General features: G+C 38.7%; 1 protein-coding gene across 6 annotated transcripts in view; it reads right to left on the bottom strand.

Annotated features, from left to right (window-relative positions):
• Positions 1–8,065: 8,065 nt before the first annotated feature.
• SLC12A7 (solute carrier family 12 member 7) overlaps positions 8,066–18,084 on the bottom strand; it is a 79,528-nt gene continuing 69,509 nt past the window's right edge. For 2 of the 6 annotated variants that reach the window (XM_071450094.1, XM_071450112.1), the window contains exons 22-26: positions 15,304–15,420; positions 12,972–13,153; positions 11,613–11,627; positions 9,479–9,612; positions 8,066–9,024 (exon numbers count right to left, since the gene is read on the bottom strand). In XM_071450094.1, coding sequence (XP_071306195.1) covers positions 8,933–9,024; positions 9,479–9,612; positions 11,613–11,627; positions 12,972–13,153; positions 15,304–15,420 — 540 coding nt within the window. In that variant the 3' untranslated portion in view covers positions 8,066–8,932. Of the gene's footprint in view, positions 9,025–9,478; positions 9,613–11,612; positions 11,628–12,956; positions 13,154–15,303; positions 15,421–18,084 lie in introns of those variants that run through there. The other 4 variants (XM_071450102.1, XM_071450122.1, XM_071450131.1 and 1 more) reach the window with 4 other exon arrangements.

Raw genomic sequence — 18,084 nt, 5'->3', positions numbered from 1 at the left:
CCAAACACAGCTTATATACTGTATGCTAATACATATTCATAAATATTTTCCTGTAAATCTCCTCCTATTTTTGATTCTTGAAGTCTACGTCACTGTACTACACAGCGCATGCTCCGCTTGTTTCCTAAGGAGGCTTCTGGCTCTTTGGTGGTTGCATCTGATGAAGGCTTCTCCTCATCGTCACGGTCCTTTGAAGAACCCCACAGGTTGCACATGTGCCCCATTCCAAAAATAAACCTTATAATATCATAAATATCTGGAATAATTTCAATTTTGTCCATTTCAAGGCCGATTCTCTAATTATCCCGAGGCCTATTCCATTTTGGGATGTAACTTATCTCAAACTACACCTTGCATCCTATTTTCTCATGAACATATGAAAACATCTGTTTTGTGGTACTAATTATATATGCTTTTCCTCTATTACTTTTTAACAAATATTTTCTAAAATATCAATATAGTTACAATTGTTAACACAAATCATATTCATTTTTCACAGTTGAGAATTACAAGGGTAAGGAATGCCAAACATCAATTCAAAGGGAGATAATTGAATATCTCCCCTGTCCCTTATTCTTGCCAAAGCCAGTGGCAAGAGCAGTACCCATAGCATCTTAGTTTCTATCACCAGCTTCAGGCGGTGTCTCTTTACTTTTGCATTCATCCTTTCAACTTGGCCTGAAATCTGTGGGTGCCAGGGGGTATGGAGGTTCCATTGTATCCCTAAAGCAGTCATAAATCCTCGAAGAATTTTTCCTGTAAAATGAGATCCTCTATCAGAGTTTATTGCTTCCACAATCCTATATCTTGGAATTATTTATTCCAAAAATACTTTAATAACAGATCCTGTAGTTGCTGAAATGGCTGGAAATGCTTCTGGACACCTTGTTAACTGGCATGCTATTACCAGAAGACATTTAAATCTTGCCATTCTGGGCATTTCAGTAAAATCTACCTGGCATCTCTGGAAGGGATGTAGAGTCCAAGGCCTCCCAACCCCCCCCCCAACCCCGGCAAGTTTCTTTGTAACTCTGTTATTGTTTTTGTACAAATCAAACAACCCTCAATAGCCTGCTTTGCCAAAAAGATCCTCAGCGGCATATGTTTTGAGGAAGGCTTCTGCCAGTCCTCGGGAGCCCCAGTCACTCCCTTCATGAAGTTGTTTAAACAACTGTAAGGCCAGTTTGGCATCTACTGCTTACCATCCCTTGTAAACCAATTATCCCCTTTTTCCTCTGCTCCACTCTTTTTAGTTATCTTAAGTTCCTCTGATGGAAAAAACAATTTCTCTGGCAGCGGGGTAATCACTGGGAGCAAGGAGACTATCTCAGAGACCCCTGGTAACAACGCAGCTTTCCGAGCTTCTCCATCAGCCAGTCGGCCTTCCAGTGCCTCCTCCAAGCACCCTGCCTGGTGCCCCGCCCCCCCCCCCCCACCGCCCCCCACTTCCCTTGCAATGTGTACTGCTGTCACCCTTTTTGGCAAGCTCACTACTTCCAATAGGTGAGAGATCGAACTCTCATGAGCTAACATCCTTCCCCTGCAAGGCCAATAAACCTCCTTCTTCCCATGGCCTCCCAAATGCATGTATCATCTATGTGCATATTTAGAATCAAACATTTACTGTATTGTCCCAGTATAATTCACAGGCTTTCACAAGTGCACACAGCTCTCCTGTCTGCCAGTTGCCACCAACTAGGTGGGTGGTAACCTCCTCCCTCTTAATTGCTTTACATCCACGATAGAGTGTCCTGCAAATCTCTCCTCTCTATCACCCCTGAAGACCCATCAACCAACACTTTCTCCCTCAGGCCAGGGAGCATCCCTCAAATCCTTCTCAGCCCGGGTCTGGAGGCCAGCAACCCAAACACAGCCATGGGTCTCCTCTTGGCCCCCCTCCCCAGGACCGTCCGAACAGGAGGCTGGGTTAAACCCCTCTCCACTTCCAAATTCTAAATCCTCCTGTTCCATCAAATAAAGTTCACACTGTAACAACTGAGTGCTGGTCATCCACTCAGAGGTTCTTTCAGCCAACAAAGCTTTAATCTGATGTGAAACTTTACCAGTCAGATACCCTCTCCTTGTCAGCCCTTCGGCCTCAGCCACCATCAGAGCTGTGGCAGCAGTTCTGCAGACAATGGGGCCAGCCTCCTGTCACCAGGTCTAACAGCTAAGAAATAAGCCACAGGCTGCCGTGTTCCCCCATGCTCTCGCACCAAAATTCCTTTAGCATGATCCTGTTTAACATATAGTTCAAATTTCCCCTCTCAGTCCAGAAGAGCCAAGACTGGGACATCAATCAACCCATCCTCCAATTCTCCAAAGCTTTGTTCTCCTTCTGGTGTCCACACCACAACACCAGGACTATCCTGGGTTAAAAAGTCACACAAAGTCTGGCCACAACAGAAGAATCCTGAATCCATGCTCTGCAGTATCCCACCAAGTGCAAAAACTGCTGCAACTCCTTTCCTTGTCTGGGGTAATGGTACTTGTAAAATCCCTTGTATTCTTTCTGGGTAAATACACTGTAATCGTCCAGTCAGAATGTGTCCCAGATATTTGAATTTTTTTTTTTCCTACCAACTGGACACTGTAAATCTTTCCTTTTTTTTTTTTTTTGGCAAGAAAATTAAGCAGTTTTACAGTAGCCTCCTCAACCACCTTTTCCTGTTCCCCTGATGAAAGCAAATCATCTGCATCTGCAACAACCTAATTCCTCAGGTGGAGTAAATTGTCTTAATATTTTCTGCAACGCTTGGCCAAACAAAATCCCCAAAAGAAAATCCCAGTTCTTCCATGTATAATCCGCATTTCCCAAATATTCCTCTATCTTTTTCCCCACCCTGATGGGATCATCCAAATATGGGGGTAATTCTTTTTTTCAACCCTCACCCTGGGTAGTAAGTGGTACAATTACAAACCCAAACCCTCCCCCTTGACCCCCAAAGGAACTTGGCAGAGTGGCACTACTGGTGTACCTCTGCCTCTTGGGTCCAGGGGGCTTCTGATGTCCTAAATTGAGTTCCTCTTCTAGTTCTAGGGAGAAACACAATATGCTGCTCCCCTGCCCCCACACCATCATTATTCTCAGGTGGGGCCATAGGAACAGCATTTCCCTGATCCCCTTGCTCCGGGAGGTGAAGATACAGGGGACTTGCATCCCAATCCTCACCGTTTTTCTCTTCCTCCCCTTTTTTCTTAACACATAGATTTCTCCTGTTGCTTGTCTAGTCCATATCAATCCACATTCCCTTTCAATCCATCCTTTCCAATTCTCCTCTAAATACCTCCACAAATTCAACACAAACAAATTCTATCTGTTCCATAAGGTGGCCATATAAGCCCCTCTGGCAACTTATACTCTGGCCACACAAAATAAAAATATTTTACCATGATCTCCATAGTTACTTCTGGGTGAACATATAATCTGTTCCAAGACCTCAGCATTCCCCTCGAGGGACTCTCTGGGGGTATTATGTGGGATCGTCATCCCTTTTGCTGGGGGCCCTTCCCAGCTTTACCCTTGCAACCCTCCTTGCAACCTTCCATGGGTGCCCTCCCAGGTTTACTCCCGAAAGATCCCATTTTACTCACCAGTGAGATTTTCAGTGGTCCTTCCCTGTGGACTCTTCACAGACCCCCCCCGGTAGACCATTTGTCTGTCTTCTGGACAGTCTCAGGAACCCAATCAATCGCCCAGTGCCGGCCACCACCAAGAGGAGCTGATCACCCAAACTGGGTGAGGCGCACCTTCAGCTCCGCTCGCTGCCCACCGCCTGGACAGTGGAAAGATCTCAGGATGAGCCCCCAGTTTGTCAGGAAAATTAATCCACAAACATCAGAGGTTTATGTCCAAAAAGGAGACAGAGGAGTTCTTTTACTTTATTTGAATAAAGGGAGCGGCCATGGGGCATTCCCTGGTCTCTCTCCAATTTTTGGAGGATGCAGCCTCCTTTTTATCCTAATTTCCCAGCTGCATTTCCCTTCTCTCTTTCCCCATTGGCTGAGGTATTTGAGAGGTACAGACTTCCCGAAATGCCTAATACCAAAGATTTCCCTCTAATGTATGAAAGAGAGATTTTTGGAGTTCACTTGAATTAGCAATATGAATTAAGCATTTAAAGTTTAGCCTGTAGAACTATGTGCTGAATTTTAACCTTTTACTTAAGAAACCTCTGCCACAGTACAAAGGGCATAGGAAAATGCAAATTTCTGAAGTTTCTTGCATAAAGAACAATACCAGAGAAGACCAAGAGATGCAAAAGAGCCCAGATAAAGGGACTCCTCTGCCTCCAAGCTAATCAAGGCCGACAGATGTACTCAGATAAGCACCAAGGGACCAAAAGCGCACGCGCAAAGGAGAAAAGTTCAAAAGTTCGGTCATGAGGACCAAGACACAAAAAGATAAATATTAAGGAAGTTTCTTTGCACACTACTGCTGCTAGTACATAGACAAATTTTTCGGGCAATAATGTGAACATGACTTTACCAATCAGAAAGGAGCACATACACTTCAGAGAGCAGTTACTGTCACCAGTTAGTGGCTAATGATCACCTGGCCAAGTACCAGATGGCCAGAGCCATCTTCCTGTCCACTGCCCCTGCCCTAGAGTAGGGGCCAGGCAAGGAACCTCCCCCCAAGTTTCGGCACTGTTCGCACCACTCACAGGTTTGCCCGCTTGCTATACAAGTGAATGACGTAAAGCCTAAATTAATTTTGTCAGAATTTGCTCATTTAAATTGTGAGATACAGCTATTTTGTAATAGAAATAAGAACATTTTTTTCTATTTTATTATTTATAAGTAGTACTAAAAAATGAGTATCATTTTCATATTATGACTGTTATGAGTTGTAAGCTGTTTAATGCCTTTTTTTTATTACTATTTAGCTAAAGATAAATGACAAAGCCAGCTGATTTACAAACTTCCACATACTGTTATATAGCTATTTATAAGACGTATTATTTTAAAGACATTTTCTAACTGCTATTACTTAGAGGTTTTTAAAAGATATTAAAAAGACTCTTCCAGTTAAACCCTGGACCCTGGCCAAGTCTGGGCCTTAATTGTAGGGAAATATACAAATAAACCCAAGTGTTTTCTACACCAAAACTATACTCAAGTAATTTTGACTTGCCAAATTTAGACCTATAATAGGTAAACCTCCTTTTGAAGTGAACTTGGAAATCTTACCCAGGAATGGTTTTCCAAGCTCTTACTTTAAAAGGAAGCTTGCCAATTACTACAAACTCTAACAGTACAATGTTTAAGAAATCGATAATGCATTATTTCAAATCACCATTCTATTTTTCATGTACTACTAATTGTTTATATTATCTAATTTATTTTTACTTAGTACAAGTTTACTGTTTTTATTGTTTTGCTTTTATGCTGCCTTCATGTTCATAATGAGAAACACACGTTATTAAAAAACAAAAAAAATAGGGTGGAATATAGCTCCACCAGAACTGTACACTAATATTTACACTAAAAATTTTGAAATCAAATCAAATCAAAATTGACCCCTTACCCTCCTGAAACACCCTCAGAACCCCAAGAATTAGAGCCCCTGGGTTCTGTGAAATTGGATTTTTGTGTTAATTTTAAACACAGAGGAAGAAAAAATTCTAAAGCTTGGGATGTTTCTCCTTATCACCTTGGATATAAGAATCAAAACTTTTGGTGCAATTGTACTTTTGGCAGACTTTCTAAATCCAGTAATGCGCCCCCTGCGGCTGTCTTCAGAAATGTTTTTTAAGATCAAGCCTGAGCCTTTAGTGGCTAAGGTTTTTAGCTAAAAGATTCTTTTTAAGATGGGTATATGATGGTTTTTGATAATAATTGTATTAATCATGATACCTTGCTTGTTTCAATGAATGCAGAGATTTATTAATAAGGGCATTAAAGGAGTGGTTTTGGTTGAAAAGAGAAGAGGGAGATATTGGGACACATAAGACAGATGATGGACTTTAGACCTGGTTAGCATAAGATATTTGAAAATCAAGATGCCTTGGCAAGAACAAACAGCTTTGAAGATTGCAGTAAGATTAAATCAGACTCACTTATTGGAAAAGAAAATGACATCAAGACTTCTGCAAGCAAGAGATGTTGTAAAATGTATGTTTGTTTATGTGATGATTAACCCAAGCATTGTACTAAATCATTACTAGTCTTCCTAAAATAGTTATATAAGCAAGGTAGTCCACAATAAATTTGGATTCTTTTGACCATCTCACAGTCTCCCCATCTCTCTCATCATTGCCGATAGTATCCATGATCTATGTTTACTGCTGTAAGTTAATGGATTCTTACCTCACTTCTTGACACATCTAAAAGTTGCAAGAGACAGATTTGCAGGTGAGAATAGGGGCAAAATTGTCCTGTAGCTCTGTCTTATGAGATCATTAGGAAATATAACAAACTACCACCAGAAAAAAGGCCTCAACGGCATTTTGCCCTGACTAGTCTTGCATGTGACTATCCCACCTATCCACCACTTTAAATCATAGTGTTTGATAACTCATAGCCTGTAATTCTTAATACTGTGAGCCTACAAGCAAATCTCAAAAAAATGAAGTCAGCATGTAAGTGTTTTCATGTCCTCCTCCATCACAGCACGGGTGGTCCCTGTAACACACAAGCCCATATAAGAGTCTCAGAAGCCTATCTTCCTCTGAAGTTCGATCTTCAAAAGCTTCCTGTCTAAGTTAATGTTTTGTACTTTCCAGCTTGAAGGTTTGTTCTCTACCACTTCCACAAGCTTCTCAAATGCCTTCTGGTATGCCCACAGAAACCTCTGTCAGTCTTGCCTTGCATCTAAGGGAACTCACAGAGGTAGGTGGTAGGTCCCAGATGCCTCTGAAAGCCTTTCTCTAAACTAAATTTTTATAATTCCTTTTACTACAAGCTATCTGCAGTCATCTGTTGTCACATTGCAGCTGATCTGAAGCTGCCCCCTAAACTCAACTAACCTAGAAGAAAACAAGTCCCTGGATAAGGCATAGATAGGTTGGATTCAAACCCAAGCAAAGATCCCAGCCAACCCTATTCTAGCTTAGATGCTGATACACCACTGGCCAGAACTGGGCAGAGAGAGGTCATCCAATCAACTATCTGAGCCTGGGAAATCCCAAGTCCCTATAAAATGGGCAGACATATTAAACTTGCTGTTTGCTGATGACCCACTGGTGTTGTGTCATGTTTCTGTCTCCGACCCACAACCCCACATATCAGTTCTATAAATGCCTGCTGATGGCCCTGCACCACAGCCCAAGGAGTGCCTTTTAATATGTCTCATGAAAAGCTTAGAGCCATCTGGAGTGCAGTAGGGGCATCTGCTACAATTTTTCTTCTCCTCACTGGCCTGAGAATGTTTTTTAATTCAACTGACATATTGTGCAAATCTAGAACCTTCACATGCCTCCTGATCTGTCCACAGGACCTCCATGTGTTTTCATTGTACCTAAAAGACCAAGGAGTGTTTTTGGTGTGCCCTGAAGGTACCTCTGAGTGCCTATGCATAAACCTATTCCTAACCAAAGGCATAGAGCTGCAGTCACACCGAGTGGTATGTGGGGACATTCTGGTGTGCAGCATGCCTTTCCAATTGCCTTTTGAAGTATCCCAGCAGTGCTTTTGACTCATCAGGAGTTCACTGGGCCGCTTGATTACCTTTTTGTTCCCTCTGTTCCTGTGCATCAAACTACGGGGACAGGCTTTGTCTTACATCACCTGAGTGTTATGATAAAAACACTGGCCTCGAGCCCAGCCAGGGACTTGGGCACTGCATCACTCTTGTTCTAGTCTGAGCAACAGACATCTTGATTGTATTATAAAGGAATTTTAAAAAAGAAAAAATAAAATAGATAAAATAGTGGCTTATATGTTTAAACAGACATATTCTTTTTAGAGCAGAACAATCTTCTGATACACTTTAGGTCTTAAACAACATTTACAAAAAAGACTGCCTAAAAAGGAACAGAATTGTAACAGGAGCAAAAGGTTTCTATTGAGCACCTAAACTAAACTACTCAACAATTTCAAATGAAAAACATTTAGGAGCTCGTTCAGTTCAGAAAAGCAGATTTTATTTCAAACAGCAGCACATACATACAACATTTTCAAAATATAAATATTTGAAAACAAGAGACTGCATTTCATTAACCACCTTGTGGTGGTTTATCAACTGTTGAATTAAATTGGAATCAGGTGGAGTTCCTGCACCATAGCTTTCCTGTAAGTTGGATGCTCTCACGTTTCATTATTGCATGCAAAATAATGGTAACTGCCAGTACCTCACAGAAAAGAACTCACACAGCTTATCTGTTTACTATCATCCAGAGGTTTCAGCTACCTAAGTATTTTAAATGCAGAAATGTTATTTTTAACAGGTATGGCAAATAACGAACTTCTGGGAAACACTTAATGCACTTCATAAACAAATTTGACTGGCTGTATACCTCTGAAGGAAGGCTCCTGAACCACAACTAATTCCAAAAGAAGCAACATAGCAGCATTTTGGTAAGAAAAAAAGACAACCTTTTCTAAAACCCTTCCCTTTTATTTAGATGCAGAGCAAAGATTAAAATAATCAAAAATCACTGACATTTCTATATCTTCAAAAACATGATTGCATTACCAATTGTTTTTTGTTTTACCACAGCTTAAGAAGTGTCAGAATATGCTACATATAAATATCCTAAGCCATTCACCATTTATTAATTCACCATTTATTAATTTTCTACATAAATCTGCTTAAAATGTTATTTAAATAGAATATCTTCCTAGGAAAAAAAAAACGTATCATCAGAAGATTCAGCTTGAAGCTAATTTTCAATGCACTAGAAGACAACAGAGCTGCTCAAATTATGGCAAAAACTTTGTTTTCCTATGGTGGGGGGTCTGTTGTGTTTGAAAAACACATGCAAACAGATTAAGAATAAATGGTGATCACTTCACGTCCACTGCCTCGGACTAGGAGAACTCTATCTAGACCTTCTGTCAGAACTTCCAGAAATTCCATGTCTGAAATATCATTTGGTCAAGGAATTTACTCAGAAGAGAAATAAAATACCTGGTAACCTCTCAAAAAGTCTGACATATAATGAAAAAATAAAGTTCAACAATTTCATCAGAGTATTTCTGTGTCCCCCTTTACTGTCCTGTTACCTGGTTATTCAAGTGGAAGTTAAGCCTAACTTGGGGCACAATTCTAGTTTTGCCCTACTTATCTACAAAAAAAGACAAGAATAGGAAATTTTAAAATTATTTCAAAGTTAAGGAAATCCTTTGTATCAATAAACCACCCCCCCAATCAAGATTTTCTATCTTTTGTTTTTTAACTCTCTTTATGTCATTTTCTTATAGGCAGACTTATGCTTACCCTACTTAGTAATGGTTATCCCAACAGGTGATGGCAGAATCACAAAAATGAAATTCTCAATTTCACGAAATATGGAATCAATACAGTGGAGGATACAGTTTTCATCCCCTTTTCTGTTTTTAGGAGGTCCAGGCATATTCAGGAGGACTAGCTGAGCATGCTGTGATTTATTAAGCACTACTCCATTGAGCTTCACAGCAGTGTGCATTCTTCTCACATTTGACTGATTCCTAGCATGCAAAGAAACATTTTTAAGTATTGTTATAACACTTAAGTAATTGAATCATACAATATTTATTTGAAATTATAAGTATGTAAAACAAGGTATTTTCATGGATACTAGTATATGTACATATTCAAAAAAAATAAAATGCAATCCTTTTGACAAGAATGTTTAACTCTGAAATTCAAGCAGTTCCAAGTAAATTGTCAAAATGCACAAATCTTCCAGTTGTCAATTATCTTTTACTAAGATGAATTAAAAATGGTTTCAATAGATATTACAGGTCAGACAAGCACCACTAGGAATCTTGTTTATTGACTTACATAAAAAAGTAACTGGATTTATACAAGAATTTCCAAACAATGAAATTGCAGGAATGCAATGGAAAGATCACAATATTTATGTTGTACAGTAAAAGATTTTACTCATGCTCCTTTGGAAACATTACTAAATTCTACCAGCTGGTGAAGAAAATTCAGAAACACCATAGAATTTTGAAAAAATTGCTAACTTCTTATGTTGTAACTGTATGGCAGTAAGCAGTGAAATTAAATTGAGCTTATCCCTTTACACTATCAACATTACCTAATATTTTCCATGTTTCACCTACAAATATAAATGTTTTAGATCTGTGCACAAGAAGAAAAAACTGATAGGGTTTTTAAAATGTCCTTATTTTAGTATCTCTTTTGTATGGTTCAGTGTTTTTTCAGAACAAAAGAACAGTTTCCTTACAGTTCCTGAGAAACAGCTGTGTATAGAGTTAACCAAGGTTGGAAATGAGTAATATGCTACAGTGTGACAAAAATATTCAAACTCTACCTTAGTCCATTTATCTACAAAATCTGCTGCCTAAAAGTAGGGTTTGTATGTTTGGTTTTTTCCCCCAAATAAATAGTTTAAAGTAATTTCGCCTGAAATTTAGTGGCCAGTGGAAACCAGCCCTATGAATTAAATTGATTCTTCATACTCTGCTACCTCCCATCTTCCCCGCTATAAGAGAATGATATTTCTAAAACTGAGTTTATCAGTCTCTCCCAGGGGATTTTCTATCATGGTGGCCAGCTATTCTAAGAACCAATTGTACAAAAACTATATATGGAACAAAGGAAAGCTTGAAGTTCCATTTTTTGGAAGCAGAATTGCATTTTGAGAAGACTAAAAAGAACTATGAAGAGAGGCAAGATTGTCTAACTGAGAAGCATAAATATTGAAACTGAAACATTGTTAAACTAAAAATAAAAAGCAGGGTGTAACTTTGTGACAGAGTGGGCAAAAATTCAGCACTGAAATAAAGGCTCATGGGTGTGTAAAATGTAAACTGAGACTAACATCACTTATCCTTCAAGCACTGGTAGAACTGAAATCATACACAGTAGACAAAATAAACTTCCAAAATTTTTATAAGAAGCTCAATTTGTTAAGCAGATAAAATTTAGAAAATTCTGAACTCTGAAAAAAAGCAGAGCAGTCAAGTGAGTTCCACTCAAGAGATATAGTATTCCATTTTTGTGTGCTGTCATACCCAAAGTATGTCTAAACTTATGTTATTTCTACACATGCATGGGTTGGTAGAAGGCAGCCAAGAACTGACTTTTGATGAAACATGAAAGTCCCCTTTGTGAACAAATATTTCCTACTGTCCAAGTAGTTATAGAACAATGGGAGCTTATTTTTCCAGAAAAAAATCATTTTTAATGTAGTTAATTAAAACACTAAATATTACGTTGGTGCAGAGAAGTACTGTCAAGCTTTATATTCTCACAGAAACTATAACACAGGTTTTGTGACTTACCTTGAATAGAAAGTTGATCATATTTAAGAGAATATTAAAAAGTCACAATGATATTTTTTCAGTGACATGCTAAATCGGAGTGTATTAAACAAGGAACAAAAAAAATACATGCATTGCAAATTACAATTTAGAAGCATGCACACAATGTACAAGATCACAAGAACCAAAGAACCCAGCCTATGTTGTTTAGGTGAAGTGAAATTTAGACTTACAGATTTTCCCATTCTCTATGTGAAAGGGAAGCAAATGCATAGAAAAAAAAAATTATGCCATCAGGTAAAGTCAACAATGTTATTATTATTATTATTATTATTATTATTATTATTATTATTATTATTATTACATTTTAAAGTCAACAATATTAATATACTGTACAGGCACACCACATTTGAACTGTAATTTCTGACCAACTATATATAGTAGTCTTAAAATAATAATATCTGAAATCAGTGTTTTGCACAATTCTAAAGTAGTAATAGGAAATATTTCAAAGATATAAATTTTAAAAACCCCTAATAATTAGAGTATAATGCTGCCTAGGACAATGCTTTAGAGCATGAGCACAATAATTTTTGGAACGTGCAGAAGGCAAGCTGTTTCTAAAGAGCTCAAAGCAAATCCAAGACTCAGGACTTAGGACTTTAAGGTATTAATTTTAAATACGCTGTCTAACTGCATTGCCTACAAGTCCTAGATTTAAGATGTGTTTCATTTAGATATTAAGATTTCCCTTGACATCCACAGTTTTGGTTTGGTCATGTGCAGAAAATAATTTAAGCTATGTTTCTAAGTGCAGTTTTCTTGCAGAACTAAGAAAAGATGCATGTGCATGCCTAAAATCACCACATGAGGAAACAAACAAGCTGATTTCCCTCTGTCATTGTTTTTGTGTGTACTACATTGGTTTGACACAGGGAGTAGCTCTTATCTATTTAAGAAAAAGACATAAAAGAATATTTAAACAGGAAATACTTAATATAGCAATACACTTATATTTACACAAGTTTTCTATTTCTTTAATTTACAGGATGAGGGCTGAATGTCCATTAAAACAAACAAACAAACAAACAAACCCATCCCACTCCCATCTCTTCCCAAGAAAACACCCCCCATGGCCAAAATCAAAAACACAAGCTAAATGTCTTGAAAGGCTATCTGCTTATTTGGAATTCCCTCTAATACCAAACACAATAAAAATACAGGGACATATACACTAATTTTTCACCCACAGGAAGAAATAAAAAGTTATAATTAAGCTTTTTAACACATGTGCTTTCTGGTACAATCCAGAAGTTGAGTTAACAGCTTAAAGGCTGTCATATTTAAACTTCACTCACAACATTCTTGTGAATGACTCTTTACAGTCATTCCACCAAGTCTATGTTATTTTTCTAAGGATGCCATTTAAGTTCATGGAAAGCTCATTTTTGTATCCAATTTTAAATAAAGCAGAATCTCTTAAAAAGCAAAACCCAGATAAAACAACAAACTAGAAGCACTCCCCCCCCCCCCCCCCCCAGTAAAATACACATAATGAAATAAAAAGCTCCAAATACCATATGCATACTCACGGCTTCATGTTGAAAATATCTTTAAAGCCAGACACATTGGAATCCTTGTTTTTATGCTTTTCTGCTACAAACTTTTCTTTAGTCCAGGTCATTTGCACTTTCTCTGGCACAGCAACAGCTACACTTGCTTCAACTGCTGGAGCAGAGCGTGGGGCAGTGTTTTTATCATGGATCAGCTGAGCCTGGCCACAAAACAAATAATTGCCCCAAAATTCAGCCAAAATCAGCATTTGTAAATTACATGTTATTACAGTTTTGAAAAGGAGTTTCACAGTGGTAGAACCAAAGAAGCTGAAGAAAAATGCACCTTTACTTTGTGAACAAATATGAGACTATTGTGACTTCAGCATGAAGTGAAATTGCTTGTAAAAATGTTCATATTTTATTTATATTTGCAAGACTATATCTTATGTGGAATGTTACTTTTGTAATGAACTAAAGTGAGGTTGAATTCCACCAGAGAGTACTTTATTAACATCAAGGTGTTTTGCCAATGAAAAACTTTAAAGCCAGTATTATAATTGTTCACAAGTTACATTGTTTTCTCAGATACTGTTGAAAACGTTGTCCATTTCACATGCCTTTAGCTGAACTACAACTATGAATCTCTGATGCCAGTATGGGACTGGCTGATTTGAAGTCTAGTTATAAATTTAGATGATTTATGCCTACAAGAGCATTTTACATAACAAATCTAACCAATCTAGCCATGAAGGGGTCTTCTCTTCCCTTTTAACAGTAAAAACTCTAATCAATTTCAAGAACAAAAAAAGCGCATATGCATGTGGGAAGAATATTGTGTTTTCTATTTTCCACTCTCCTTGCTTCTTTGGAGGAAAAGAAGATTAAATATCTAAAACATTATTTACTTACTTCCCTCATAATACTTTGTCCATAGGCTTCTCTGTTTCCATCAAATACAACACAAATACAGTACCTTAGACTCTAAAAATTATAAGTGAATTGGTAACTGGGGACAGGATTCTTTTTGTGCTTTGAAATTTTCTATTTTGGAGGTGGTATTTATTTTATCCTGTGATTGTTTGTTTGTTTGCTTTTTGTTTAAGATATTTAACAGTTTTGAAAGCTATTCAGAGACTTGTTAAATCATGAGTTGAAGCTCCTGTTCCATTTGGGAATCTAATTATTCACATGTTAGACATAGTCATGGTTCCTCCACATACCTGGTAATTAAGAATTTCGTGCAGGTCAATAAAAACCATAAATAAAATCCAAGCAGATGAGAATTTTACTTTCATTCTCAGAAAAGCAATTCCTCTAGTGGTTCACAAACTATAATTGCAGGTGGTTTTAAATGCCTTTGAGCTTCAGTATATTCCCTAAATTATTTCCTAGTCCCTATCCTTCAGGATTCCCAAATTCTGGAGTTCAGTTGTGAGGTTCACATAAATATCTTTTAGTATGATGGTCTTCCTACATTCACAGATGATTAAATGATGAGTCAAGACCACAAATCAGAAGTTACTGTGAATACAGTTTTATCATGAGAATCAAAAAAGCTAACAAATACATGCCAATATTGTAAATACCATGCAGCAGTATCCAATGTACTAAAATTTCAAAGGAACAACTGTAAGATGAGTTCAGTACAACTATGCTTCAATGGAAGAAAATTTGCCATTTTCAGAAAGACCGTGAGACCAAGAGAAATCCTGGACCTATAATACATGTTTATAAAAATGCAAACACAACAAAAGCACATTCTTGTTAGTGCTATTTTGGTACTAAATTCAATTAATGAAACACAACAGCTTGTTCTCTCACTCCATGATGAAAGGGAAATACAAAGTTATACAGCACTTCTACAAACTAGGCTACACATTTTACATATGAGCAACACTTCAAGTGCACACCAAACTCATTGATTACACCAGTTCATTTCCTTTCAATGTCACCCCACAGAACACAGTAATGACATATATGGGTTAATAATAGCTTGCAAATAAAAATGGCTTGCGCTCCTTAAAAGATGTAGTATATCAGTACAGTCTCCGAGAATCTTCAGTACTTCAATAGAGGAACTATAAAGGAAGTCAATGAAAGCACTAAGTATGTTTATTAATGTAATACCCTGCTTCTGGCACTTAAGAAAACAGGCAGTCACAGAAGTGTGTTTCTTTTATGGAAAATAAGTGTGAGAAAGAGAATATAGCTCATGTCAGAGAAGCATCATCTAAAGACAAGAAATACAAGGTAACATAATTAATTTAGAGAAAATTGTAGTTAATGTGTAGTTCAGTTTGCAATAGTGGTACTTGAAGTGTTGCAATGGAAAATATGTCTAGTCATAGCCAGCACTATGTCGAGCTACCTCTTCCTCTTGATAATCATTAGTCAGCAGTGCCTGAGCATCTTGGACAATGGGCAATGGACTGGAGTAGCTATTTCTTCTAATTGAGCCTCGATACTCATCTGTGATGCTCTGAATCTGGGACAAAAAGGTTACCAATGACAAAAAAAAAGTCTACAGAAAAAAGCAGATATCATATTATTCTTCATTTTAATAGATGAGATGTGGTATCAGCTCAAAAGGCTCTTTTTCACAAAATTCACAGAATGACTAGGTTGGAAGAGACCTCAACTAAACCATGGCATCAAGTGCCATATCCAGCCTTTTTTTAAACACATCCAGGGATGGTGACTCCACCACCTCTGCGGGCAGACCATTCCAGAACTTTATCACTCTTCCCATGAAAAACTTTTTCCTAATATCCAACCTCTATTTCCCTTAATGCAGCTTGAGACTGTGTCCTCTTGTTCTGTCCACCAGTGTCCACCAGTTGCTGCCTGGTGAAAGTTACCAACCCCCGCCTGACTACAACCACCTTTCAGGAAGTTGAGAGTAGTAAGGTCACCTCTGAGTCTCCTTTTCTCCAGGCTAAACAACTCCAGCTCCCTCAGTTGTTCCTAATAGGGCTTGTGTTCCAAGCCCTTCACTAGCCTCATTGCCTTCCTCTGGATGCGCTCAAGCATCTCAATGTTCTTCCTTAACTGAGGGGCCCAGAACTGGACATAGTACTCAAGATGTGGCTTCACTAGCGCCAAGTACAGGGGAAAAATGACCTCCCTGGTCCTGCTGGCCACACTATTCCTGATACAGGCCAGGATGCCACTGGCCTTCTTGGCCACCAGGGCACACTGCTGGCTCACGTTCAGCCGGCTGTTGACCAGTACCCCAAAGTCCCTTTCCACCTGGGCACTGTCTAGCCACACCATCCCCAGCCTACAAGATGGCAGGGAGTTATTAACAGGGGCCAAAATGCAGGACTCAGCACTTGGATTTAATAAACTTCATCCTATTGGACTTTGCCCATCCATTCAACCATCCCAAGTCTCTGCAGAGCCCTCCTACCTTCCAACAGACCAACGCATGATCCTAGCTTAGTGTCGTCCGCAAATTTACCAATGGAAGACTCAATCTCCTCATCCGTGTCATCAATAAAGATATTGAACTGGTCCCAGCACAGACCCTCAAGGGGCACCACTAGTGACTGGTCACCAGTTGGATGCAGCACCATTCACCACCCCTCTGGGCCCAGCCATCCAGCCATCCATGCGTAACTCAGCAAAGAGTGCTCCTGTCCAAGCTGTGGGCTGCCAGCTTTTCCAGGAGTATGCTGTGGGAGACAGTGTCAAAGGCCTTGCTGAAATCCAGCTACACAACATCAACAGCCTATCCTGCATCCACCAGGTGGGTCACTTGATCATAAAAGGAGATCAGGTTGGTCAAACTGACCTACCCCTCCTAAACCCATGCTGGCTGGGTCTGATACCCTGGCCATCCTGTAAGTCCAGTGTGATGAGACTCAGTATAAACTGTTCTATAACCTTGCCGGGTACTGAGGTCAGGCTAACCAGCCTATAATTAACAGGCTCCTCCTTTCCACCTTTTTAATGAATGGGAGTCACACTGGCCAGCTTCCAGTAGTCTGGAATCTTGCCAGTGAGCCAGGACTGCTGGTAAATGATGGAGAGTGGCTTTGCAAGCTCATCTGCCAGCTCCCTCATCACCCTAGGATGGATCCCATCTGGTCCCATGGATTTATGAATATCCAAGTGTCTCAGCAGTTCTCTGATTGCCTCCTCCTGGATAACATTTTTAAATCTTTAGCAGTTAGTTATGAAGTCCCTTTACAGACATTTGTGAAAACAGGAAGCCAATTGAGTCCTTCCATCTCTATGGGAAGCTCAAATATTCACTTGTTTTTGAGGGCCACATCCTTTCATATATGTATATATTCAGGTGAAATTTTTCACTCAATTACAATCAAAAGCATGAAAAAACTAAAAGCATATGAGAAAGCTACTTTTCAACTGTAAAAACCTAAAAACCTAAAAATCTAATTATTCACAAACAGTGAAACAGTAATCAGTCAAGGGGTCAGCTGGAAATGTATTTAGGATAATTCAATACTGTAGATGAGTTGAGGGGTGAGCTGGGTATATATCTGGAATAGTAGAAGATTGCATATTTTAGTTAAGATTTTAAAATTAGTTAAGAAGCTAAGTTAGTAATATAGGTGGCAAGAATCGAGTACCTTAGTTAAAAAGTAGCAAATACATTAGGAAAGAGAAGTTAGGAGTGACAGGGATAGATGTAGCATTTGTGAAGGAGCAGAGACCATAGAAATACCTTGCCTTAAGAATAATCAAATAGTTAGGAGAGGCTTGGACCATGACCAGCAGATCAAAACAGAGAGCAGGAATCTGCAACTCCTTGCACATGTATTTGGAAACGATTCCACATGTGTCCAGTGTGCTGCAATAAATACCCTTCTTTTCAACTTTAATTAGTTGAATAGTCATCTGTCCGTGCATCACGCACCTGCATTCACCCAAATTTCTGCCAATCTTACCTAACAGCACAACCCAAGACAATTTGTTGGTGCAAAGTATTATTACCTTCTCACAGGTCCGATTAACACTGCTTTGCCCAAGAGTCCTTAGTGAGAATTAACCAGAGAAAGAAGCCAACAACCACCAAAAATGGAAGCAAGAAAGGGAATGAGGCTCTACATTTTCCTTCCCCTTTGTAGCACTATTGACTAAGTCAAATAAATAGATATTTACCATTTATACCTAAGTTGCCTAT

This window comes from Agelaius tricolor, unplaced genomic scaffold, assembly GCF_023055355.1.
Source record: "Agelaius tricolor isolate 1412-34295 unplaced genomic scaffold, bAgeTri1.0.p SCAF_2, whole genome shotgun sequence".
NCBI lineage: Eukaryota > Metazoa > Chordata > Aves > Passeriformes > Icteridae > Agelaius > Agelaius tricolor.
The sequence above is the reverse complement of the archived record's forward strand: the minus strand, read 5'-3'. Positions and strand labels throughout refer to the sequence as shown.